Here is a 27,633-nt window from a genome sequence, read left to right as displayed (position 1 = left end):
GTAGACAACCACAACCCACTACCCTTAGGATCCCTGTAAGTACTAATCTGTAAGGGGCAGGGTGAGTTAAGTTAGTTCAGAGGAACTCAACTAAGTAGCACCTCTTGCATGCACACAACAGGACTCCTTTTCACTGCTCTACAGGTATTGTGTTGTAAGTATACCAATCCATACCTACCTCTGTGACATCCCGCATATGATATTTACAACTTATTACAAATTGGAAACAAACATTCTCCAAATCTCCTAAGAAGCCGTAGGACGAAACACGTCAAATTACAAGAGGTTTTTCTCCTTAGCTCCACTTTTACTACTATTTACTTCAGAGGAAGAGAGGAGGTTGGAGACAATAAAGCACATTTTGGTGGAGAGAATATAGCGAATTTTATTATAAATACGCAAACCAACTTTTTTTGAGAGTTATTACACATACATTAGTGAGGTTTACTTATATGTAATATTTAGCAATAAAAGGTGACTTATCTTGGTCTATTTAACTGCCCCAAAACATTTGTCATTGTCCTACTAGCAAATAGTCATATTCTTGCTTTTATTCTCCCATGGTACACAAAACCCAATCAAATAAAATGAGCAACAAATGCAGTGCATGATTTTGAATAGTCAGTGGGCTTTTCAGTACAGCACTACAAAGTGCAGTGAATGATAATGGCAATAATGATTGATGCAATTTTGTAAGCAAAATCAATATAAATGGATTGCCATTTGTTACTATGTTTTCTGCACTGTATGTATTGTTTGCCTACCTTTTGATTAAGAAAATCATAATCAAAATATTACTAATTTACCCCAGCAGTGCCAACATGTAATGACCCTAGCTTATGCCAATCGATTCCAGGTTTGCTGGATCATCCAAGTTCTCCCATGATAGTCAATAATCTCAAGTCTTGAAGAGCTTCAATAAATCAGATTTATTAAACGTCAGTAGGCCTGAAACGACCAGTAAAAGCAGCAGCCACAACAAATCTAAATGCCTAAGGCTACATACACACCTGCAATGGTTCTCGTCCGATAATCGGCTCAGGGCGGTGACGAGAATCTGGTGTGTGTACAGCGCTCGTTGTTTATCGTCCAAACAACGGTCCTGGGGGATCCACTGACAATGGACGATGAACGACCTTAATGGAAGCAGGGTGTCGTTCCGTCGTTCTCCTTCTCCCCTCTTCATAGATCAGGATGGTGCCATAGATCAGGACTCGTTCATGCATCGTGCAGTCGTTAGTGAATCATCGTGCAGTCGTTAGATCCTGAAAGATCCTTTCCAATGACAATTATTGCACATGTGTACATAGCTTAAAGCAACGTACACAGGTCCAATGGTCCTTGCCCAATAATCGGCTCAGGGCCGATATCGGACGAGACTCTGGCGTGTGTACAGCGCCCATCGTCCGAACGACGGTCCTGGCGGAACGACCAACAATCCTAATGCAAGGGAAAGGGGGAGAGTGTGCATTGAGGTGCCGCTCCTTCGTTCCCCCCCTCCCCTCTCGAGAGAGCAGAACAGTGATGTATGTCCAGGGCTCGTTCATGCATCGTGCAGTGCTTAATCGTTGGAAAGGATTGTGAAAGATCCTTTCCAAGGACTATAATTGCCCGTGTGTATGCAGCTTTAGTAAAATGTATTTTTCATCTAGGGAAGGCAAGACGATGGAGGGAGTAACACTGCTTTCGCTGTATAGAAAGGTCTGCAAGATAACAAAACTATACGCATGCTTAGCACCTGAAAAAAAAACCCTAGACATAAAAATATAAGCACAATAAACCCTCTTAATGGATGTGAACCTCAGAAAAACCAAACCACTTTAAAATACTAAATGTGAATGTAAATGAAGTTAAAAAAAAAATCCCCCACAACAAAATATTAAACTAAAGCTTTGCTTTGACTTTAGCCATTCAAGCATGTACAAGGAAAGCATTTAGCTTTTGTATTTCAATATTTTTATTGAAGTTTTGAACAAATATTAACATGAAAAACTCTTTAACAAACATTTGCAATAAAAAGTACAGCGGGGGTCAAAGACAAAAAAACAAAAATATACAACTTGAAACCATAAGAGAAATCTGTGTTATATGGGAATGTAAAATTCAATAACAGCCTTCCAAACCCGTAATTGTCACCATCCCGGTGTAAAACCAGAGCAGAAGCAGAGAAATATGGAGAAATAAAAAAAAGAAAATTATTACGGATAGAAGAAAAGAAGATGCCTCTCTCACTTTGACCCGGATTCTTAACACATAACAGACACATAACGAACAGAAGGGGAAACACAAAGGGGTGTAAGGGAAGGGAAACCAAAATTAGGAAAACAGCATCAGGGTGTTGGGGGGAAAGCATTTAGCTTTTACATTTCTTTGCACATAATTGAGCATGATATGCAAAATTTTCATTCACTCCCCTGCAGAGCAATAACTAATATTGCATTTAGTGAATAGCCTTAACTCCTTTAGTAAACAAACCTGGATTTTATTGTATCTAGTTTCCAATCTAACAAAACCTTTGTCTAGGGCAGTGTTTTTCAACCTTTTTAACTTTTAGGTCTTAAGGAACCCTGCTATAATTACCATATCCACAGCTCAGAATATTAGCTTGGTGGTCAATGGGAAGAATATCACCCTCACATGTAGCCAAATAGATCACTGGTGTCACCTAAACTGATCTGAGACTCACAAACTGCTCATTGCTCAAGAAACCCCTAGCAACCTCTGGAGGAACGCTGGTTGAGAAACACTGGTGTAGCATAAGCATAACTTATGATAGAGAACAGAGACACTAAAGGGCAGATTGGAAAAAAAATAGAGCAGGATATTGTGGACACTGGGAAGAAAATAGTGAAAAATAGCAAGGTTGTAGCGAGGGCTGCAAACGATTAGCCCCTTTTTAAACTTGCATTGGAAAACTGCATAGTAAATCATTGTAAACTATGCACCAAAGTTTTTATTAATATTATTAGTAACTGATATTTATCAAATAAAACACTTCCAGGAACTATTCCAGGACAACTGTTTGCAGACTCACATGCACAAAATGGTTTCTAGCCGCTCCCAATCAGTTAAATGTGAGCAGCCGGGCACACGGCTGAGCCTGCAAGACAACACTACAGTCAACCTCAAGAGCAGAAAGCCAAATGAATAGGGGCCACAGTGGTGGGAAATTCAGTACTAAGGATATAAGGAAAAGAATAGGGCCACTGGATAGGAACTGGAAAGACTGAAGTTGGATTGCCCTGGCCTAGAATGTAGAAGTAGGACATTAAATAAAAGATCAAATAGGGAAACAATGCGTAATTGTGTGTGTGTAAGGAGAATTCCCTACTAATATTGACAGGAAACAGGAAGTCCCCTCGTTGTTTTACAGGATACAGCTCCAAGAAATGTAATTACTCATCAGAGAGTATACAAGCCAGTTGCATTAGTCTCTGTCCTGATGAAGTTTCCAACTAATGTTGCAACACAAACACCAGGAACCATTTTTGTAGATTCCATTTAAATTTAAAATATGTTTTGTGACTGTGGGTAGAAGAAACCACTGTGAATTTGCATGGTGCAAGCTAATTGTACAGTACATACTCTATGCAAATAGTATTGTAGGGGTCATGACTACTGCTACAAGTCCCTAGTGTGAATTTTGTATTTGCTTTGGCTGTGTTTTTTTTTTTATGTTTCCTCTAAAATCAGAGATTGAATGTTTTCACCTGCTGTTGTTAAGGTGGATCCAGTAGACAGAATGGGAAGGGCAGCAACTGAATTATGAATATTTGTCTGGCCCAGCCAATCACAGAGGTTTTTTCTTTACGTAGTACAAGATGAATAAAGATAATCAAAAAGGTGTTTATGGGACTGAGGTCCTTTATAAATAGTTTGGACCTTTGGGGTCAGTCTGGCAGGGATGCAGTCTGTATGTAACGTTTGGTTGAATCCTCTCTGTTTGCCTAGAGGGCACATCAAGGAAGTAATGGGCAAGCTAATGTTAGCTACTAGTAAATTGGCATTGCCAGGACTCCTAGTTCATGTAATAAAGAGATTTTTTTAGGTTGAGTCTTCTGCTGACAGGAGAGGACAAGGGGAGGTGCAACAGTGGCCCCAAGTCTGTTCTGCACAGAGGTCCACTGATGTCCACCATTGTCTGCTGAAGCGTATCTGGGAAGGGCTGAGAGAAGCTACAATAGAACTCCCTGCACATGAAATAGGATACCAGATATTGTGCTAAAGAAACCCAAAAAGCCTGTCTTCTCCTAAAATTAGACTGATTGCCCAAATACTGTAGGATCACAGGTTCTCAAGCTGGCTGCTTGTACTGGGTAATTTAGGTGTAAGGACGTTCTTAAAGGGTCAACAACCATGATCAAGAAGCTAGAGTAGGTTCTCAACCACCCTAGGGTTCCCCTTAAGGTTGTTAGGGATTCTTTGAGCAATGAGTAATTTGTGACTCTCACGTCACACCAATTTTTATTTTTGGCTATCTGCATAGGTGACATTCTTCTCACTGGCCAGCAATGTAAGAGGCATTCTTCTCACTAACCACAACACTAATGTTCTGTGAGCTGTTAATATAGAATTTACAGCAAGGGGGTCCCCTGATGCCCTGAAAGTTATTTCAAGGATCCTCCCATGTAAAAAGGTCAAGAAAAGCTGAGCTAGAGGAAAGAAGAATTCCAGTATCGCTATTGGAGGTTAGGAAATTCAGATTCTCTGTATCACTTTTGGATATCCCGGACCCCTAACTATCCCTTTACAAAATGCATCTACCAATAAACCTATAGAAACTAAAGTGAATAGTAGCCAGCATAATTTTTCCACAGCATGGCTGGTCAAGGACCCAACCATGAAGGTAGGTGTACCCAAGAGAGCTGGTACTAAAGTATTTGGAGTTAGCCTGCTGAACCATATTTGTTTTTTGTAGCTTTGGAGCCCAGAATTCTTGAGGTTACTGGTATATATGATAAATATAAACCATAACTTAGTTTTTCAATGTGGATGGTACTGTGGCTACCACTCTTGCCTCTTGGGGTTCTTGCTTGATATCCTCATGTGCGACAAATATTCATGCGATTTTCCTGTATATGTGAGTTACTTAAGTGTGGTCTCATTTTCCCTCACAATCCAAAATATAATGAAGCTGAAATACATGAACAACCCTGTGCAAACACAGTATAGCTATATACTCATGAGTTTCAGCTCAGACAACCTTGCTCAGAAATTGTTATCTTAAGTAAAGTGACAAGGACAAGCCCCACAATGATTCAGCAGAATTGCACAGCTTCTTGCGTTTGGCACATAAAATGAGTAATAGGCGAGAAATAATTGAATTAGTTGTGCTTTTAGACCGATCTCTATGAAGTTGCCCTTTTTGTACAATATTTCAAAACTATCCAGAGGCACTTTGTTGCTAAGCAGGCCTGGTAATGCCTGCAAAAGAAAGTGCAGAATTTGTAAACCTTTGTGCTCATGTCATTTTGACATAGTGAACTTGGTTATAATTTAATAATTTTGTCCATTTAATTAAACACCAGCATGCAATGTCCAAAGAATAAACAAAGTAGATAAAATGTATATCATGAAACACTTTCACATTCTTGATGGTAGGTTTAGTAAAAGGCTTGTTTCAAAGCTAGCCAGACAAGCAATTATATGATTTTACAATCTATTTTAGATCTGACAGGTATGTGGTGCAAGGACCTACCTGAAGATATATAGTTTGAATGGTTTAGGTGCTACATTTTGGTAGATCCAAAGTTGGTTGTACAGAAATCCCATGGTTAGATATATGTGTATGAAGAGCTGTACACCTTTCGCGAAGATCTGTATCGGAATCTATTCAGGATTGGTTCAACAAAGTACAATAAATACATTCGATGGAGGAAATGAGAGTATTTTCTATTGACAACCCCAATCAAATTTGGTCTGCTTGGGTATTTTTCAGGTATTTATATACTTATAAAGAAATATGTTGATTGTATTATTGATTGGTGAAGAAACAGGAATTGGTCTCTTGATTCCTACCTTAATTTATGTTTTTAAGATTGTTCAATTTTACAAGCTGTATATACTTAATTTACCTTAATAAATATTTAATATATCCCCCCTCCTACTGTGTGCTGCTTTCCCCACCTCTTAGATTGTAAGATCTTCTGGGCAGGGTCCTCTCCTCCTCCTGTGTCACTGCCTGTATCTGTCTGTAATTTATAACCCCAATTTATTGTACAGCGCTGCCCAATATGTTGGCACTATAAAAAATTGTTTACTAATAATTCAATAATAAAGATTGGTTACCTTTGTATTTTTGTATGCTATAATGGAGGAGGGGGGTGGGAACTCTTTTTTTCAGATTCTTTGTCCTGTAGTTGAGAGGTCCAGGGATTCAAACTTCTGCGAGGAACTTGCATCCTTCAAGGAAACGTGTATTGGTCCTGTACAAATTTATAGATTAATATTATAAAAATATTGCATATTAATTTTTTTATTTCTGCTTTAGAGCCAGCAGGTGGAGCTTGAGGCTTTTTTTCACGTTTTTCAGTCTCTCCTTACCTAATACTGTGAACAGTTTGATTACAGAGCTCAATAGCTCAGACTACTGAAGGGCAGTGAATCATTTCCCTTTCTCTTACTGCCTCTGTATGAGGCCTTATTGAGAGACAGTACTCCTGAAAGTAGATACCTACTGCTGTAGTCTATGTAGATTACACATAGCACCACAGCCAGCTACTCTAAAAAATAATTTACCTCTCAGTGGAGCTAACAATCTAATGTCCGTAATACTGTTTTATTTTAATGACACTAACATAGGCTAGAGCTATGTACACGTTAGATGAATGTTGCTGCAAACAAACTTTCGTGATCGTTTCCAATGCCACAAAAATGAATGGTTGCTGTACAGTTCTTTAGGGAGAAAGAGGCACCTCGCTGCACCATTCTATATACATTGGTCCTCCCCATCTGGATTGATAAATATTGTTGGGGGACTGCTATTCACACTAGATTTTCTCAAATGACAATCATCTAGCATGTGCATGTAGTCCAAGAACAATTTAGGGGAGTTCATTTAATTTACCAGTATGTTGTTTCACCATTTATACCATAAAAATAAATTTATTTGTAAAAAAAAAATAAAACTGGTTGTAATCATTTCCCACTCTATCTAAAATTACAGACATATTTTGGTTTTAGGTATACAAGAACCGTCATTGCAGTTAGTATGGTTTCCTCAGTGAGGAAATTACCCAACACTTCCTACAGATTTATTATACCCATGCAAGGTTGGGCCAGGAAGTATGACAATGATTGGCATTTGGTTACTAACCATCATGCATTGTCATTGATAAGGTAAAGCAGATATACAGTGGGTCCCAAAAGTCACTACTTACTTCCTTTTTTCTATTTCGTTCCAGGTATCATTAGGAGAGATTTGAGGCCATCAGCATATAAGAACTTGAGCTTTTCAGGCTTTGTATGCATATCACTCCCTTAACCATGGCTCATCAATTGACATTGAGGCAGCGTTGCAAAATTGCTGCTTTTTCAGTCACCAACTGCATTTTAGCTTTTTAGTTTGAGAAGCTTTATGGCTGTCACATGGCTTCAACGCATAACACAATTTACACTATCCATGGCAGTTTTCTTAAAACAGGATCTCTTCTTGACTAATCACAGAGCAGAAGGCCTGCTATTACCACCTCTGATAAAAACACTGAACTCCTGGAGGAGGCATTTGCGCAAAGCCAGAAAAAGTCCATCCATTGGGCTGCACTGGAACTCAGCATCAACAACAGCCCGAATTAGCGAATGCTTCGGAGAGTGATAAACTCTACCTGTAACAACTTCAGGTTTTTCAAAAACTTCAAGTGTAAGATTATGATGCTCGAGTGGAAATGTGTGAATCACTGCTACACTATTACCTAAATGACCCTCGGCTCTTGGAAAGCTTATGAGTCTAGTTTAGCGATGAGTCCGCTTCATCTCTGGTTGGGAATGGGCTCGGCTCTCCCCTGACCATACACCTTGTGACTTATTTTGTGGGGTTGTATAAAAAGCAAGGTGTATGCCACTAAACCCAAAACCTGTCACAGCTTCAGCAAAGAATCCACACGGCCTGCAGTGGGGTCGGGAAAGAGATACTGCAAAATGTCGGGGAGGCGCGTGTCCGAAGGTGGCTGAAAGTTGTCGAAAATGGAGGCATTCATGTGGAGGTATACAACTAGTGTTCATGGCGTTTGAACATGATAGCAAGCCTAGCAAGTAAAACTGCAATGACTCCTTTGTTGATGCTAAAAATATGAATAAACTCAGTTTCTTGTGTAATTTTTAGGAATTAATTAAAAATGTATAGTGACTTTTGGGACAACCTGTATAATGGCTTGTAAGAAACAAGTGATATCAGAGCAGCAGGTTTAGTAGAATGTGACAGCTAATCTGATATCTCCCACATTTCACTGTAATGTGACATTAGCGGTACGGTTAGGTATGCGATAGCCATATCAGTCATCCAGGCATTGATCATATAGTATCAGAAAACTGAATCACCTACCATGCACATTAGCCAAAATTATAGCAATCCGGGTCAGAATGTTGGCTGCATTGTAAAGGTATTAGGACTTTATTCTTCACACTTAAACAAGTGAACTTATTTTAATCCGATGATTGAAATTTTGCCTGTTCTAGACAAACAACAAGTATCCCCCCCCACCCCTAAAAATTAAACATTATTAAAAATCTGTTGTTCCTTTAGCCCCTGAAAGATTTAAATTGTGCAATTTGGATATTACACAGGGATAAGGACTTACATTATAATGGTGCTGCTTAGAAGAGAAGCACTGAGTGGCGTTCACACTACATTACCGCCATTCTGTATAGCAATAAGGACCACCAAGCCCAGAAGAAGAAGAGAGGGGAGATTTACCTTGGAGTTGGGCTTTAGGGTGAAAAATCATTTGCTATTAGTTGGCTAATGTTGGCTAAATGTTTTCAATCCTGGACCAGTTCCATTCCCGCTTTGCTGGATCACCCAGGTTCTCCCATGATAGTGTATCTTCTCCAGCCTTGGGGATCTTTAATAAATCAGACCTATTGTTTTGTATGGGTAAAGAATGGGAAAAAAGATTTACAGCATGCTTAAAAAAACATGTCACGAATGAGTATATACAGCAATGTTCTACAGACCTTCAAGAAAGAATTGTGTATGAATGTCACCCAGCATCCTTGAAAACGCATTAGTAACTATAGAGTAGGTGGCCAACTGCATACAAAAACAGGTAAATGACCTGTTCTGATTACAACGCACAGTCCTTGTCAACATCTAAGCATTCTTTAGAATTGTTAACACTCCTATTTGCAAAATAGGCAAATTAAAGGCAGGATTGGAAATGTGCACTTTAATATCCAGAAATTCTATATAAAGTAACATCTATGCACATCTTAATTGTTTTCTTACTAAAATTTTTTAAGTGAGGATTAAAACAATGGAATACTAGGAAAGCAGGGGGCAAGAGTGATCTTATATAGAATTTCCTCCTTGAGAGCTCTCCACAGGCCAAAAAACGACTCCTGAATACCTGTTCACCTCCACCGCGTGATGTGGTTCCTACCACATCTCCATAAATTGGAGATAAAGCTTTCAGTAACTGCTGTGGCAGGTTACACACCTCAGGAAATTAAAAGATAACTGCATGTTTCCACAATGGACCGAGAGACATGGTCTGCCATTGGTTTACATTCCCATTCCCAATTCTTCCCATTCTCGTTTTCTGATGCCTGCACATGTGCAACCTTATTGACGTCTATGGGGTTCATTTACCCATGTCTACTTTGTAAGGAAACAATCAATAGAAGGGAATGGGCCATACTGCTCAAGAACAAACATGAATTATTTTTTGGTGGGTGGGGTGCATACAAACACCATTCGTCTCTTCTAGTTTCTGTAAAATGGAACTGTAGAGGGGAAGGGTAGGTTAGGTAAGTGAAGTAGCGATAGGTGTTCATTATTGGAAAGTGCACTAGGAACAGACATCTGACCAACAGTGGCTCAAAGGGACATAAGAATTACCTGGGATAACTTTGTAGCAGTATGTAGCTGTTGCCCTTGGTCAGCTGAACAACTAAAGCCAATTTTTTGAAGAAATAAATAGCGTAAGCCCCTTTTATAAATAGGGAGTGCGCACAGCAACCATTTTAGCAGTATATCCCCATGGCAGTGCCTGGCTTTGACATGTCTTTATTGTTTTGTTTTGTTTTTTTATATATATTTAAATTTTTAAATTTAGTACAACATTATTAACAACATAATAATTATACAAATATTAGCGGTGTGACATAAATTAAAATCAATGGGATCAATTATTTAACAGAATTTACCAAACATAGGGAAAATAACAGAATATAAATACATGGGTTCCAGCTTCCACCCATTTGGTGATATGAGGCACATGTGGATTAATTTATTATTAATCCGAACAGAAAAACAATATCAATTTCAACAAAGAGAAAACAGAAACAAACATGTTGTGGGGAACAATGATAAAATGCTTCAATAGAGCAATTGTTGCATGGTGTGATGCTAATATCAAACAATTGAAAACTAATTAACGGTTAGCATACAATTGGGGGATCAATATCTAGAAGACGACCGGTATATCATCCAAAAAATTGTATAGATCAAAGAAGGCCCTTACTTTCTGTCTGGATTGAAAGCCATTGGGTGGCTGAGCTTTATTATCATTTTGTATTAATATTAAATATATAGCACCAACATATTATGCAGCGCTGTACATTAAATAGGGGTTCCAAATGACAGACAGATTCAGACAGTGACACAGGAGGAGAGGACCTCGCCCAAAAGAGCTTACAATCTAAGAGGTGGGGGAAGCAGCACATATAAGGAGGAAGCATCAATGACGGGTTCAGGAACGGTTACTGGTACACCCCCAAAGACACTCTCAGCACCCTTCTGTGTCCACCAGGACCCTGTGGCAATTGGATGGCCACTAATGATGTACATTGTTCCACTAATTTTGTACATTGATATCTAGGTCTGATATCTTTTTTTGATGATGATGGGAACAGAGCTGAGCTCAACACTGCATGGTGAATGTGGTGCAGAGCAAGAAAAAAAGGGACAACTTAAAATGTTGAATCACCCATTATATTCAGTCTTAGTGACAACCTGGATGAATGTCCCATATGGGGACCGGGAAAGCAGTTAAAACTTGACAATAGGTATACCCCTTCCTTATTTTAGCCATGATATAATAAAATCTTTAAATCCGAACTTAAGCCAAATTACATAAAAAAGTCATCGGAAGGTAAAGATTTAGATATGCAAAGTCTCTTTGACCTAAAACCCTTTTCCATGCTCCTGCTGGCTTTTCGTTCTTTTTTTGACTTACACTGAACCAAGCAATGGTTTAGCTCAGCTCTATTCCTGGCATTGCCAAGAATAGACCTGGATGCTGAGAACAAAGTACCTCCTCTGCACGCAAAACCATTACGTTATATCACTGGTGGCTGTCTAATGGTCAAAGAGAAATCTGGAAGACTCAGTGATGAAAATGGCAGCTTCGGGGGAAGTAGTGGCGGCAGAATCCTAGACCTGTCATCACTACAATGCCACAATTAGCAAGTGTGCATTGATATTTGCCCATTGTGGCAAAAGCTCACAACCAATGCGGGTCTAGTTCTGCTTTAAATTGTTACCTTGTCTTCACTCTGTGCACAGATTTATGTCACCCAAGTCAAATGTTTGTGATCACAAAATATGTACAGCTGTCCTATGGTAGACTTAGCAAACAGTGGATCCCTGTGTAGAACTGCCCCTCCACCCTCCGCGGTGAACTGATTTGGGGCCCCCTGTACAGTGGCACACTTTGCATGTCCACCCCTGCTGCTCGACATAGTATGATCTGCCAGGTCACTAAATGACTGTCAGGAATCAGTGTTCTCCCAAGCCCGTTTTTGCTGGGCGCACCACCCAGCACCTACCTGGCTGTTTTTATGTGGTTACTGAAAAGTTGGCTGGCATTACAGGGGACACCACCTGCATACAGCTTCTTCCCACCCAGCTTAAGTGGAACTTTCATGAAAAAAAAAATTCACTTCTTACACGTCTTCTTAATTTTTTTTTTTTTAATGAATAATGAATAGGAGCGCAGAGCCTCCCGGGAGGCCCTTGTGTGCTCCTTCTGAGCATGCCCGAGCATCTTGGGCATGCGCAGAAAGAGCCCTTTCGTCAAAGGGGAAAACAAATTGCCTTTCTCACACATGCGCAGTGAGATCAGTAGGTTTTTTCACAAACTATGTTGCCTGCATCAAGGAACGTGAGAAAAAGTACCCAGAATAGGAGGAATAGATGGCGGCGACTGGCACCCCGGCCCCAAGATGGATACCGGGACGATGCAGGACTCGATGGAAGAAACCACCAGGTGGATTGACTGCTCTGCCGTATTGAAGGTAGGTGTATTTTTTTCTTTTTGTTTTGGGTAGTTTTGATTTTACTTCCTCTTTAAAAATCCTGGGAATGAACATTCCGATGCAGCGGGGAGCATCTCATCCACCGACCCCCTCCATAGAACAGAACATTGCTGTCTGTACAGCACATTTTAGTTCCTACAACGATCACCAGCTGCGTCTGCACCCAAGTTTACATTTTAGATAATTACTGGGTGGCATGGTGGCTCAGTGGTTGGCCCTCTGGCCTTTGCAGTGCTAGGTTCCAGGTTTGAATCTCAGCCAGGACAATATCTGCATGGAGTTTGCAGGTTCTCCCCGTGTTTGTGTAGTTAAAGAGGAAGTAAACCCCAAAACAAAAAAAAAATACACTTACCTTCAATCCTGCAGGGCAGTTGATCGGTCCGGTGGTTTCTTCCATTGGGTCCTGGATCATCCTGGCATAAGTCTTCGGGCCCGTGTGCTAGGCGCTGCCATCTTCTCACTCTTCTTCCGGGTTCTTCTTACTACGTCACCCGATCCAGGTACGAGATCAGATGATGTAGATGGGAAAAAAACTTGCCGATCCCCCTGTGTATGACGAAAGGACTCTTTCTGCGCATGCCGAAGGAGCAGCCAGAGCCTCCCCGGATGTGTGACATAGGTATCCCGGGAGGCTATGCACTCCCATTCATTGCACCTTTTTTTGTAAAGTAAAATTTCTGAGTTTAGGTACACTTTAAGTTAATTGGCTTCCCCCAAATTGACTGTAATATAGACATATGACTATGGTAGGGACATTAGATTGTGAGCTCCTTTGAGGGACAGCTAGTGACATAACTATGGACTTTGTACAGCGCTGTGTAATATGTTGGCGCTATATAAATACTGTGTAATATTAATGTGATAACTTCTATTATTATTATTTTACTGAATATTAGTTGTAGAAATTCCCCCACCTCCTAGATTGTAAGCTCTTCGGGGCAGGGTCCTCCCCTCCTGTGTCACTGTCTGTATAAATCTGTCATTTGCAATCTGTCATTTGCAATGTAGAGCGCTGTGTAATATGTTGGCGCTATATAAATCCTGTTTATTATTATTATTAATAATAATATATAGAACAGAGTGTAAGGAAGAGATTGCCTTATTAGAAGCAGGCTGATCACTGTGACGTCAGTGTGCACACCAGGTGCTGACGTCACACCCAGCCCGGCACTCCCATTATTCATGTGAATGAGCTTTACAAGGGCAATGACGTCACAATGATGTCAGCGCCTTGCCCTATGACGCACATAATAAGAGGTGGTGTCAGCTCGGGCTCAGCACATCTGCGATCTCACCCTGACCATGGCTGTAAAGGGAGATGAATACGGTAGGAAACCTTTGCATGCTGCACTCCTTTACATTGCAACTTGTAGTTTCCCTCCCCCCAGAACTACAAATCCCAGCATGCCAAAAAAAAAGTGTAGCAAGATCCAGAAAAGAGTTAGTAAATGTCAGCAGAGAGGAGTGTCCCAATGTCAGCAACTTGTTGTGCTTCTCCTACTCCTGAAAATGGTTTATTCTTCAGCTAATTGGGTTGACAAGACTGACGTCATATGATTTCCTGGAATCGGGTTACAGCCGGGGAAATGGAAATGTTACACTCCAAACAAGATGCAGATTGACGTCAGCACAGGGCTGACACTGTGATTGTGGGAGCTGTGTGATTCATCATCATGCTGCTGGCAGCCTGGGCTGTGTGTCCCATCCATCCACTATACAGGGGACCCTCCTTGTCCTAGGAGCTAGCACTCAGCAAGGGGGACAATGTGGGGTGAGTGACATCCAAATCTGCTTAGCTTGCATTCTTCCTTTCTTCATCTTTTCCTATTTCTTCTGCATGACTCTGAATATTCATCTCTGGCATGAAAGGCTGGCTGCTTGCTATACTAGGACCTGGCACTGAGAGGTGCCCATAGATGGGCAAGTAGGGTGGTGGTGAGAGATTTGCCCATCCTTCCTCTGGGACCTCTCCCAACTTTGCATGGTAAAATGGGATCATTCCTTTTTTCTGATTGGTTGGTGGGTGTAGAGATTTTGTTCCAATATGTTGGATGATCCCATGCCAGCGCTTACGACATTCGGACGTTCTCGTGGTCACAAAAGTTAACCCATGTGTGACATGAGCGCTGCAAGAAGTGCTGGAAGTTGTGTTCTAGCTTAAAGAGTCCATGGTCATGTCACCAACTGTCCTGATCTAATGTTCCTAATATAGTTATTGAGAGATTTATTAGATGGTAAGCTCCTCGGGGCAGGGTCCTCTCCTCCTGTCACTGTCTGTATCTGTCATTTGTAACCCCTTTTTTAATGTATAGCGCTGCGTAATATGTTGGCGCTATAAAAAGTGAGGGTTTAGGAGACAGATGAAGACGGGTAGATAATATTATTATTTTGTACTTATATAGTGCTGACATATAACACAGTGCTGTACATAATCTAAAGTTGTGGCATCAATAATCTTAGACAGTTAATGTTAATGACATATGACTTTAACAGGGACAGTAGATTGTGAGCTCTTCTGAGGAACCCACAAGGGCTCTTAATCTACTGTCCCTGTTATAGTCATATGTCATTAACACAGTCTAAGAATATTGATCTTTAAAGCATTATTATCTTGTAATTATATAGCGCCAACATATTACGCAGCACTGTACAAAGTCCATAGTCATGTCACTAGTGGTTCCTTGATCAATGAACAATTTGGACCTCTCAGGCATTTTAGGTGACACCAATGATCTTTTTTGGCTTTCTGTAATGGTGACATTCTTCTCACTGGCCAGCAATGTAAGAGGCAATATTCCCACTGACCACGACCACCACCACTGTGATTTGTGGATAGTAATTATAGCAGAGGTTCCCTGAATTTTTTTTCAAGGTTTTCTTCATGTTAAAAAGGTTGGGAAAGACAGCTTTAAAATATTGTTATCATCTTGTATTTGTATAGCGCTGACATATAACATAGCGCTGTACATAGTCCATGGTCATGTCACCAACTGTCCCTAAACTACTGTCCATATTATAATCATTAACATAGTCTATGCCTAATGATCTTTAAAGGTATTATAATTATTTTGTAATTATATAGTGCTAACATATAACACAGCGCTGTACATAATTCATAGTCATGTCAGTAACTGCAGGGCTCACAATATAATGTCCCTATAATAGTCATATGTCATTAACACAGTCTAAGGACAATTTATTTGGAAGCCATTAAACCTAGCAGTGTGTTTTTGGAATATGACCAGATACCTACACAAACACAAGGAGAATGTACAAACTCCATGCGGATAGTGTCTTGGCTGAAAGATGATGTTATCTGCCATTGCTGACCTGGTTGTAAAATATACAGCTTGTCTGGTTGGTTTTTTGCTTATAATCGGAATCCCTGACCCAGAACAAGTAACTAGTTCAGAAGTTACCTGGATGCTGGTTTCTGATGTGTGACTGACACCACTCAACCCAAGGGATCAGATTTACAGCCAGGCAATCAGAATTGTTTAGAATGAGTTCAGCATTGGCATCATATATACTGGGCCTGGTTTAATAAAACTCTTTCTGAGCTGGAAAAGACAGGCTATCATGGGAAAAGCTGGGTGATCCAGCAGACTTGGAATGGATCTGGTCCGGGGTTGAAAACAATTTATAGCTAAAAGTTTTTTAAGAAATCCATTCCAGGTTTGTTGGGTCACCCAGGTTCTCCTATGATAGTATTCTTCAATATGATAGTTTAGCTTCAATAAACTAGGCTGTCTCAGTGTTAGGTCCTCTTTAGGAACATTGGGTCACGTGTGGACAGTTTAGGGCTAAAACGGAAACAAAATTTGCATTACCGTGCTGTGGACGCAGCTTGTAGTTTATCCCCCCCAAGCATGGATTCTGCCTTATTTAGCTGTGATAGGGAGTTGATCTGGCTTTGGTTAGACGTAGTAAGGCAAAGCTTCCAGCAACGGATTTATTGCAAATTAAAAAGCAAGCTGTCATCAAAGGGGGTCGGCACGAGTCACACGAATTATCATGTCACAACCCCAATACAAGGAAGAAAGCTGCTGGGCACAGGCTGGGATTTGTAGTTCAACAACAATTACAAATATGCTTACCTTGATTGTGTATTAAAAAACATTGGCTGACTTAAACAAAATAAAAACATGTAGAAGTATAATATTTATAAACACAAAAAGTAAAAGCTACAAAAAGGAAAATAAGGTCATGTTCAGACTTGCCTCGGGATCATGTGATCCTGTGCGGCTCCCTGCGGCTGGCAACTTCCCAGCTGCTTCCTAGTACCGCTTACTGCTGCCCCGATTCATTCCCTATGGAGATGCCGCTTTGTGTAGAGTCTCCCGAAAGGTTGTAGTTCCCTGGCATAAGGAAGCCGAAAAATGCATTGAAAATAGCCTAGGAGCAAAATATGATTTTTTAAAAATATTTCTGCTCAATAATTATAATTTTGGTTTGGAACAGATTGCATTTTGTTCACCAATCACTTCAGAACATAAAATGATCTCTTAATAAAGAAGTGGATCAGGCATTGACTTAAACATTTCCTGTTGGACAATCAATTACTGCCACTGGAAGATTTCCAACAGGGAATGTTTCAGTGAATGTCACATTCACTGCTATATAAACAGACCGCAAAGTCCCTGATTAGTTGTCTTTTTAATGGCACTTTATCCCCAGTTTTTATATTGTTAGTGTCTCCAGTTTAGCATTTTATTCTGCATATTACAGAATTGTGTTGCTTCTTTACATACTTGTTTTATTTTTACTATATATTTATATCATTGTCCACACAAGGAATAGTTGAGTATGAAATGTTAAGTAATGAGGCAGTCAGGGAATGTTGCTGTTTGCATTGGTTAATGTATACATAGTGACATTTGGAATGCTGAGAAGTATAAGATATGTTGTCACAGTACTTCTAGAAATTGCTATATTTCATACACAGGAAGTGCGTACACCTGTACCGCCCTGCTCTGCCTTTGGAGTAAAACATAAACCACACATGCAGAATAGAAACTCCTCCCGAAAGTTGGCAGACAACCATACTGACAAACATGCAGCATGGCTGTGACTGATAAAATGGGCAGCTGCTAGAATAATATTTCTGTGTTATTAATGATAATAAACTAAATCTCATAAATTGTCAACAGGAAGATCCCCACTATACCCACTTACAATTGATCTAAACCTGACATATAAACTGTATCATAAACCATTGCTGTACTTTGTTTATAAAATACAGATAGTTCCCGGGTTACATATGAGATAGGGATTGTAGGTTTGTTCTTAAGTTGAGTTTGTATGTAAGTCGGAACAGGTACATTATAATAATAAATGCAGTTAGGACAGATGTTTGTCTCAGCATATTATTAGGCAGCGTGGTGTCAGTTACTGTATAAAATCCTCACTGTGAGTTAATCACAAACAAAGCAAAAAAAAAACAAAACTTTCTGGAGCCTAGACATTTATTAACTTCTAGAGCAAGCTGTGATTTGATATGCAAAAAGAAACAACTGCAGAGTTTGTCTTATTCATTAAAGAGTTACAAGAGGTTGCAGAAAGAGCTCAGTCCTTAGGATCACCCACAACCTCAGCTGTGTTTAGCAAAAAATTCCTTTTGCAAGCCTCCGACCTGTACACCAGCAATATCTTGTATCTAGGAGTTGTCTGTATGCCAGATGTCCTTAACTCAAGGACTACCTGTACTTATTTCTGCTGCTCCCCTCTTCTCCAGCAATTTCTGCACATGATTGCCCTGGTATGGTTTACTTGCCTGTGCAATGTGTGTTGGCAAAGTTGCTTGCTGTTTTACCCAGGGGCATTACTAACAGTGGTGACAACATAGGAATGCTTTTGGAACAGTTCATAGGAAGTGTCCTTGTATCTGGATCAACAGGTTTTTCTTTAATGAAAGGTGCAGATTTAAACAGGTTGAAAATCATGAAAAATTAGTGATTAGGTTTAAAGAAATCCTGGATTTCAGTACTGAGGATTCAGTTTTTTGGGGGGTATTTTCATACAATTCCCAGATATACTACACTGTATTCTAACTCCTAAAAAATAAAAAAGCATAAGGCAAATGCCATCTACAGCAGGGAATACAAATATACCTGTGTGTGTGTATATATTTATATATATACACACACACATACATACAGTTTACATACATATACATTCATTTAAGGTCTGACCTGTACAAGGTTTACATTGCAAAGTGTGGTATTATCTGTAGGTTTTCTTGTATATTTTATGAAAATGAAGGTGGTGAGTAATTTGCATGGGTTTGTGTGATATTGAGAATACATTGCCATATTTTGAGGTTTTTTTTTACACCCAAAACCTTTTTTTTATGTGTTTGGTAGTTCACTATATACATTGTGGCCCTGATTTAATAAAGCTCTCCAAGACTGGAGAAGATACACCTTCAGCAGTGAACCTGGGTGATCCAGCAAACTTAGAATAGATTTCTTAAAAGTAATTTTCTATTTGGTAGCAAGTCTTTTTAATCCTGGACCAGATCCATTCCAACCAGGACCAGTGTCCCATTATGTACAGGTATTTTAGTAAATACCTTGTAAACTATCGGCTCTTCTTGTTGCGGGCTCATAGTGCAAAGCAACTAGTAATCTGTAGCAGCTTGGTTTGCCCTCCATGTGCACTCTTCAAACTGGTCATTTAGTCCTGTGGTTCCCATTCAGGTTCCTCATTGCAAGGGGTTCCTTGAGCAATGAACAACTTTTGGTTCTCAGGTCAGTTTAAGTGACACCATTTATCTTTTTGGCTATTTGTAAAGATGACATTCTTCCCATTGGCCAGCAATATACAATACATTCTTTCTATTGACCACCAAGCTATTACTGTATACTGTTGTGTATATAGTAATTATAACAAGGGTATAACAAGGGTTCACCCAGGTTAAAAAGGTTGGGACACACCGGGCAAGTCTAGCAGATTGGCAGCCCAAAGGGCAACCCAGGGAGTTTGCACAAGAAGGATGACTGCTATTGGGGAGGTGGTAGCTCAGAGTTGTCAGTCCGCAACAAAAAATGCTACTGATGGCATGAACTCGTGGTGAGAAACTTTGCAACAATTTACTATAACTATTGCATATAATGAGGAATGATCAGAAGATACTGGAAAGTAGTTTTATGGTTTCCATACACTTTTATTACATAAGTGGGTAATGATTCCACCCCGCCACAAAAACGTCCATTCATATATATTCTGTGTATGTGATCAATGTGCAAAAGACAAAACAGTGTTCTGGCTGAGTTATATGGAATTATCCTAATACAAGGGCTCTTTGTGAACTCCTTTTATATGCATGTAAACTTGTTAGAAAATACGATAAGTATCAAGCCGTGGACAGGAATGCATGGTAAATTATGGTACTCATAGGCCGGTGCCTAGGTCAGCTGAGTTAGCTTCAAGCCTCAACATTTTGTAATAATTACTTTTATTTTATCTTTTTTCACCTTCTGGTCATTGTGGGCAAATTCAGTTAGAAAGCTGTAGGTAGAAGGTGTAGAGGATGTGGAGAGGAGTCAGAAGACTCCTTATAAATTAGGAAATAGTCTTTTTCTTGTTTTGTAGTGGAAGGTTCATGTCACTCAAGCGATCCTGTCACTGGTGCAGATCACAAGCTGAAATAACACAAGGGGTGCAGATTGTATGAAAGGTCATTTAGGTGTGCTCAGGGAAGCTTGATGTGTAAATGTGCCCTTTGCTTATACATAACAAGGAACAAGGTTGCTGCTGCATGTGCACCACTTTCTCTCTGGCTAATGAGTTATCGGCATGTCTGCACCCTGCGTTGCCAGTTATCAGTTAGAACAAAACAAAACAAGCAAACGTAAACTTTACTGCAAAAAAAGAACTTTTATCTTCACCTCTCCAGAGGCCCATATGTTCAATATCTCCCCCATTCCAGAACTGCAGCCTCCATCAACGGCAGTGCATTCAGCAGTTTTGGTAGTGTTAGATGCATGCACAGCCATGTTGTTCCATCCTCAAACATCTTTGTGACTGCTATGTTCGGTAGTAAAGCAGGGGCAGAATAAGGAGCCATAACATGTAATAGGGGACATGGGCAGTCCTGGAAGTGTTAATGCTCGAGGCAGTGATGGAGGCTGCAGACTTGGAACGAAGGGGAGGTAGGTGATATGGGCTGCCGAGAGGTGAGTATAACGACACTTCTCTTGCAAAGTACTTTGGGTTTCATCTTCTTTCTGCCTTGTTTTTTTTCTTCTTTCTGCCTTGTTAAATTTAATCTTACTTTAAAAGTAAAACTTTGTCGGCAGTAAAACTTTAAAAAACTTTCATGAATCACTCAACCCAAATAACAATTTCCTACCATGGCAGGACTAATTTAATTGGCTGTCTTGAAGCTTTTGATGTGTATTTTTTAAACTTGTGTTATTGGGAGTCCCCTGGCTGTAATTACATTTCACCTTCAATATGTAGTGGTGAATTGATTTTATTAAAACTTGTAACCCTGTGGTCTTGCAGCACTAGGACATTCACTTAGTTTTACACTGAACTATATACTATTCTGTCAATCCTGAATAACAGAGCAGCACATTTTGGGTGTTGCAATATGTCTTTTCCCACTTCTGTGTTTTGCAATTATTCATTGCACCTATTCTTCTTAAATTGACTGTTTTGAAATTTTCACAAGTGTTCTCGAAACTATCTGGACCTTTCCTGTATGAAACATGTTGTTCATACATACATCTGTTTAACATAAGTTTATGAAATTTCATGATATAGTTTATTCTCCTATGCCCAAAAAGAGAACTTGTTAAAGTGTTCAGCAGAAATTCAGCCAATCCTGTATAAAGGAGCTGCCCCGCAAAGTGCAGTTTTGGCAAATGCAATGCATCGTACATTATCCAAACTTGAGCAGATTGGTAAATAAGGTAAAAATAGGACAGGCCCAGTAGTATTTTTCATAGGGGTATAGAGAAAACTAGTAGATGACCCTGAAGTGGCTGAGTGGGTTGTTATTTTTGCACCCACAGTGTATAACTGATCTAATCTGACCTAGATTCCAGTGTGACATTTGAGGTGTGATAAGGTCAGTGTTACACTGCTAAAATATATCACTTGGTATTAGTGATCTGAAAGCCTATTGGCTGCTGAATCTGAGGGTGCCGATGTGATCTGAGTGATACATGTCCTGCTATCAAACTGGCAATCACTGCTGCAGAAGGAAAAATGTAGTCAGCCAACCTGGAGTCCTTTTTAAAGCAACTTCTAATAATAACATTGAGCTTCAGGCAAGTAATATAAAAATAGAAAGGAAAAAAAAAGGTAAATGTAAAAAAATGTAGTTATGTATTTATTACTATTATTATTAATATTATTATTATTATTATTAATAATAATAATAATAAGCAGTATTTATATAGCACCAACATATTACCCAGCGCTGTACATTAAATAGGGGTTGCAAATGACAGACTAATACAGACGGTGACACAGGAGGGGAGGACCCTGCCCCGGAGAGCTTACAATCTAGTAGGTAGGGGAAGTAACACACAATAGGAGGGGAGATATGTAGTGATGAGAAGTAGTGACGGTTTCAAAAGACAGAAGTAGATGGGTAGACAAGTTTGAAAAAATGGGTTTTGAGTGCTCTTTCAAATGAGCAGAAAGTAGGAGCAAGCTGAATAGGACGGGGAAGACCATTCCAGAGAGTTGGGGCGGCTCTAAAAAAGTCTTGGAGCCATCCGTGTGATGAGGTTATGAGTGCCAGATTCATTAATATCATTCAATGCATTCCATGCAAACTTCAGACAGAATATCTAGATACATATTTGAATGGGTATACGGGAGCTAGAAAACCAGTTCCAGTTAGTAATGAAATGTACATAGCACCACCAGACAGCAAAAAGAAGTTATTATCAGATTATCCTGCACTAGCTGCATTTGAAGCGAACCTGTTTCTAGCCTATAAATGTTTAATATTTGTATGTTCGGGACAAGCTCTAAAGATAATATAATTCAAAACTGAACTTTTAAAGTGCAAATATCCTGTTTGGCCCTTTTCACTGACCCAAACCCAACCTTCATCTCCACAGATGCATCCTTTCTGAGCTCCTTTGGCCTTGGCCCTGCTGTTTACATTCAGTTCTTTCTTGATGGTGCCTGCACATTACTGCATAGACATCTATAGGATTTTTTTGCTTTCCTAAGGAGACAGCTCTTTAGAAGTCTATGGGCTGTAATGTGCAGGGGCGACCAGGACAGCTCTGGATGTAAATGGATGAACCATGGCTGACCAATTTTTTAGAGGATACATTGGGGGAAGGGTTAGTTTAGGTCAGGGCAAGGGGCCAAATAGGATAAAACATTTTTTTTAAAAGTGCAGTCTCTGTAATACTTGTTAAAACTAGTGTGTTGTACATCAATGCATATGGCATGTGTTGCTGCTCTGGATTGCTATTCTTTGTTAATGGCACCCCAAACACCCTTACTAATTCAATGCAGGGCATAGCCATGGTTTGCAATGCAGTGCACTTTAAAAATGTAGTATATTAGGTTTGTGTGCAATGTGCTGTGTCTTAGCACCACACTCCTGCAGTAGTAATGAGCTCTTATAATCACTTTTGTAATAAGGTTAAGATCTGAAAAACTCAAACTGAAATTTGTGTACACATCTACACAGCAACTCCAGGAATTACATTTTTTTTTTGCTCGTGAGATTGGATAACTGATTTCCCAACTGTGTTTGTGTTATTTGAACACATGATAAGATCATATTAGCAGACTCTTCACTTTGCACTCAAGTTTATTGTAGTTAGTGAAAGATTTCTCTATTACCAGAGCAGAAGCAGGGAACAACCTGCAATCATTGCTCAAAGATTTGCATTGCACACAGCTGATCTTGTGTTGATTCTAAACAAAACCCGACTTTTGTCAGTTCATTCTATTATTTCTGAGCCTAAAATGTTTGTATTCTAAGCAGAATTTCTCTTGTTGCAGCTGCTACTGGAGAGATGCCAGCATACCAGATCTGTACAGCCAGCTCTGCTTTGCCTCAAGCAGTTGTAGTGGCAGCGGCACCAGCAAACTTGCACAGTCCACAGCAATTGGCAGAAGAGGCAACACGCAAGAGAGAATTGCGGCTAATGAAAAATAGGTAAGAAATCTATTCCCTATGCAAATGGTTGACAGCACTGAAACTCATGATAAAACATTTTTTCTACTTTTACCTTTATGCAAATACCATTACCACTACTTTACTTTAATCATACAGCCAAGCAGCTTCCAGTTGGCTGGCACCCTACCATCATCTATGACTGCCATGCTTGTTGTTTAGATGGGTGCCCCCTACCACCCCCAGTCATTTATATTTATAGAGTTTTATGACCATCAGTATCATAGTTGCCAAGGGTCCCAACAGGACAAACCTCTTTTTGAAAACTGTACCCCACCATCTGTGGAATGTTCACCTATTATGACTGGAGTGACTGGACGAAGTGCAGAAGTGGGTGGAATCTAAAGTGCTATTCCATTTTGTGTTCATGTCACAATGAAATTACCTTTTTTCTAAAACCACAAGTATTTCTGCATTGGCCCATTAGAGACCTATGTGGACTGAAAACAGGAACATTTTTGCACAATTCAATGTATTATTCTTTTCCAAAATGTATATTTTCCCTAAAGCCTACCCCTCCATCCTAAAGCCATTGTTTATTAAAAATGATTCATGAAATTCAAGATTCTTCGATTCACTGGGGATATTATCATATTTCCCTTCAGTGGACAGAGCAGATCCCATATGTATATATCTGAATTGACCAGCTATGCACAGCATATATCGCCAGGTTTTCACATAGCCCATCAGACAGATAACAAACTTGTTGGGATTCAGTTAGAGATCTCAATGTGTAAAGCAGTTTGACGTTTTTCAGGTATGAGTGCAAACATATACTGTTATTTTATGCCAGGTGACTATTAAGTCTATGTTAGCCATGCATTTCCTCTAATAAGAAGGTTTGCTCCAATGATTGAACATAATTATATGTCAGTCCTAATGAAATGCAATTTTAGGATGAGGCTCTGTACAAATACAGTTCCTGCACAGCCCATCTTTTCATAATGGATAACCTGCGGGTTTCGGTGGCTGAAGTCTGCAAGAACAACACATAGATTCCTGGTGAATGTTTCAATAGCCAGTAAGGTTTGAAGTCAGCATGACTGGCCCTTGTCATTAGAGTATAATAGGGGCACATCACATATTAAATCCAGATACGTATCAGGGAATTGAAACACTTTAATACTAAGATGAAATATTTGTTCTTTACATTACTACTTTCAAGATTAAAATCACTTTTGCTTTTCCTATAGTAGTGATAATTTCCAACAGTTAAAACTTTATTACACCAAAAAGCAATCCCTAGATAATACACTTAACTCTTTTTTGGGTTTCTTTACATAGGACTGAGCGGCCCCGCACAGGTTTTAATATCCACCAGCAACTTTGGACTTCTTTTAATCAGAATACCTAAAACATTACATGACAGCCCCCATTTTTGGCCAACGGCTCAGTGGTTGCAACGCTAGGTTCAGGTTCAAATCTTGGTTAGCACACTATCTGCATGGAGTTTGCAGGTTCTACCTGTGTTTGCGTGGGTTACCTCCAGGTACACAGCTTCCTTCCACATCCAAAAAACATGCAGTTAGGTTAATTGGCTTCCCCCACAAAATGACCTTAGACTGTGTTAATGACTATGACAGTGACTTTAGATTTTGAGCCCCTTTCAAGGACAGTGACATGACTATGGACCTTGTAAAGCACTGCATAATATGTTGGTGCTATTTAAGTTAATAATATTAACATCACTTCAGGGTAACAAAGTAAGTTTTGCCCTGAAACTTTGTGTACATATCCCCACAATAGCAGTTCCACTAAATGACACAATGACCCTAATTTATTAAAGTTCTCCAAGGCTGGAGAGAATACACTTTCAGAAGTGAAGCTGGGTGATCCAGAAAACATGAAATGGATTTTTAAAAATCATTTGCTATTTGCTAGCAAATGTTTTGAATCCTGGACCAGATCCATTCCAGGTTTGCTGGATCACCCAACTTTATTGATCAAAGTGTATTCTCTCCAGCCTTAGAGAACTTTAAAAAATCAGGGCCTATATGTGTGTCATCCAATGAATTGGCATGTTTTTTCTAGAGATATTTTTACTAAGCTATTGTTTATTCTGGAATCATAACAAGGTTTTGTAACACAGGCCGAATGCTTTTATTGACATTGTTTAGTTGGTAAAGTTTTTTTCACTTGTTTTTATCACAAATGTTATGTTACTTAACACAGCTTTGTGTTGCTTTAGCCTTCTTTTGGCTTTGCAAATATTTATTTGCTTGCTGCCTTTGCCTAACTAAGTGACCAGCATGTCAAGGTTTGCAATTAGTAAATTGCATTACATATTGTTGTTTTTACATTTGGCAATTTTGAGCTGACGTGTCACCACTTTCTGTTAGTGTTGAACTATAGTTTATTCCCAGCATTTATGTTCCCATACACTGTTAATGTTCTTCTGGGTCCTTGCGCTGCTTTGTTTGCCCCGTGCAACAGAAAAACATTATTCAACACTGATGTATCCATCAGTTGTTTATCTTCTCTGTTTTTGGTGTTTGCCTAATTTCATATCCTGTGTTAATCCTAGGGAAGCGGCTCGGGAGTGTCGAAAAAAGAAGAAAGAATATGTCAAGTGTCTTGAAAATCGTGTGGCTGTGCTTGAGAACCAAAACAAGACTCTGATTGAGGAGCTGAAGGCACTTAAAGATCTATATTGTCATAAAGCAGAATAACTTTTTGGCTTTGGACTTTGTTAGAGACTTATAACACTGAGAATTTTCCAATCCTGATCACAAAAATGGACTGTGAGCCCAAGATGGACTCTTGTGTTGATTTGGGTTTCTGAGAAGTCAGGAGCGTTTCTTAACTGGTGTCAATCACTTATTTTTTCCCTTTTTTAATGCTTTTATCAATATAATTGCATGCAAAATTTTGTTGTTATTTTTTGGTTTCACCTTTTACAGGCAGCTGCAATGGCTTCTTGTCTCTGGAAAAAAATGTATAATAGAAGCTTGGAGAGTTATGTTGCTGAGCTCAAGTTGAAATTGCAAGAAATTGCCTCCATCACGGCAGAGATGAAACCTTGCAGCGGAGATTAAAGCAATTAAGTTATGTATAAACCCTCAGACCAGAAATCCTCATTTGCCACCATTACACTCTAACATTCCTAAAGCATTCTGCTATGTTGCCACTAATAGCATTAACATAAATCTTTTATAGTAAAACGAAAACCATAAAAAAGAAAGAAAAAACCTATATGTATATTTTGTGTTAATATATTGTTTAGATGGTTAGTTTCTACACACACTCTAGTTTTGCTACATCGTGACAGTAAATATTTTTTTAGAGATTGTAATTTCACAGCATACCTCAGGAACAAATGTCTGTACAATACAATTGTTGAATTCTACATGTATGAGAACTAGTTGATTTCCCATAATTTGACTAATGTACTATTTTCTTACAATTTTGGCGAGCCAGCTCTTGTGTTCCTGGTTTTAGAGTAGTGGTTTCATCTATGTGTTTTTGTCTGAAACATTGCTTCCCAGTTTCAGCCCTGAAGGGTTTGATCTATCACAGAGGCATAAAGAACCTGCACAGGTCTGACAAATATTTATATTTCCCTTTTATTGCAAGTTGAACTATGGATAAAATAAAATATTATATATATTATGTGGTCTGTCAGTAGCTTTAACAGTTTTTTTTTTATTTTGCTGAGTCTACTCCTTAACATAAGTTTATAACTTGTTTATCCTTCCAGTAGATCCTGTATTTTATTACCTTCTTCAATGGGTCCAGCTTTCCACCTAAAGATTCAATTACAGGTCTTGAAACAGTCCATACAACATAACTTACAATGGTCCTCTTTTATTCATATGGCCTACTATCCGACCTCACACACTGCCCATTCAAAAGTTGAAGATGGTAAGATGTGTATCAGGCAATTGACAAACAGCAGCTGTCAGACCTCAGATGACATCTGACCCTCTGACTGTATCGGTGGCACCACCTCTATCCTTTTATCATTCCTATCCTGACAGTCTCTGTTTTCCAAGTCATGG

The 27,633-nt window shown here is 39.4% G+C and overlaps 1 protein-coding gene across 2 annotated transcripts; it reads left to right on the top strand.

Annotated features, from left to right (window-relative positions):
* Positions 1 to 13,588: 13,588 nt before the first annotated feature.
* CREM (cAMP responsive element modulator) lies at positions 13,589 to 27,244 on the top strand. Of its 2 annotated transcripts, none has more exons than XM_072412639.1 (3): positions 13,589 to 14,245; positions 23,461 to 23,617; positions 26,160 to 27,244. In XM_072412639.1, exons 1-3 carry the CDS (start codon positions 14,239 to 14,241, stop codon positions 26,302 to 26,304), a joined length of 309 nt encoding a protein of 102 aa, XP_072268740.1. In that variant the 5' UTR covers positions 13,589 to 14,238; the 3' UTR covers positions 26,305 to 27,244. The 2 variants fall into 2 exon arrangements, with proteins under 2 accessions (XP_072268740.1, XP_072268741.1); XM_072412640.1 differs by lacking the exon at positions 13,589 to 14,245 and adding an exon at positions 20,459 to 20,651.
* Positions 27,245 to 27,633: the final 389 nt, after the last annotated feature.

Source organism: Pyxicephalus adspersus, chromosome 5 (genome assembly GCF_032062135.1).
Source record: "Pyxicephalus adspersus chromosome 5, UCB_Pads_2.0, whole genome shotgun sequence".
In the NCBI taxonomy this organism is placed as follows: Eukaryota; Metazoa; Chordata; class Amphibia; order Anura; family Pyxicephalidae; genus Pyxicephalus; species Pyxicephalus adspersus.
This window is presented reverse-complemented; position numbering and strand designations above follow the sequence as displayed.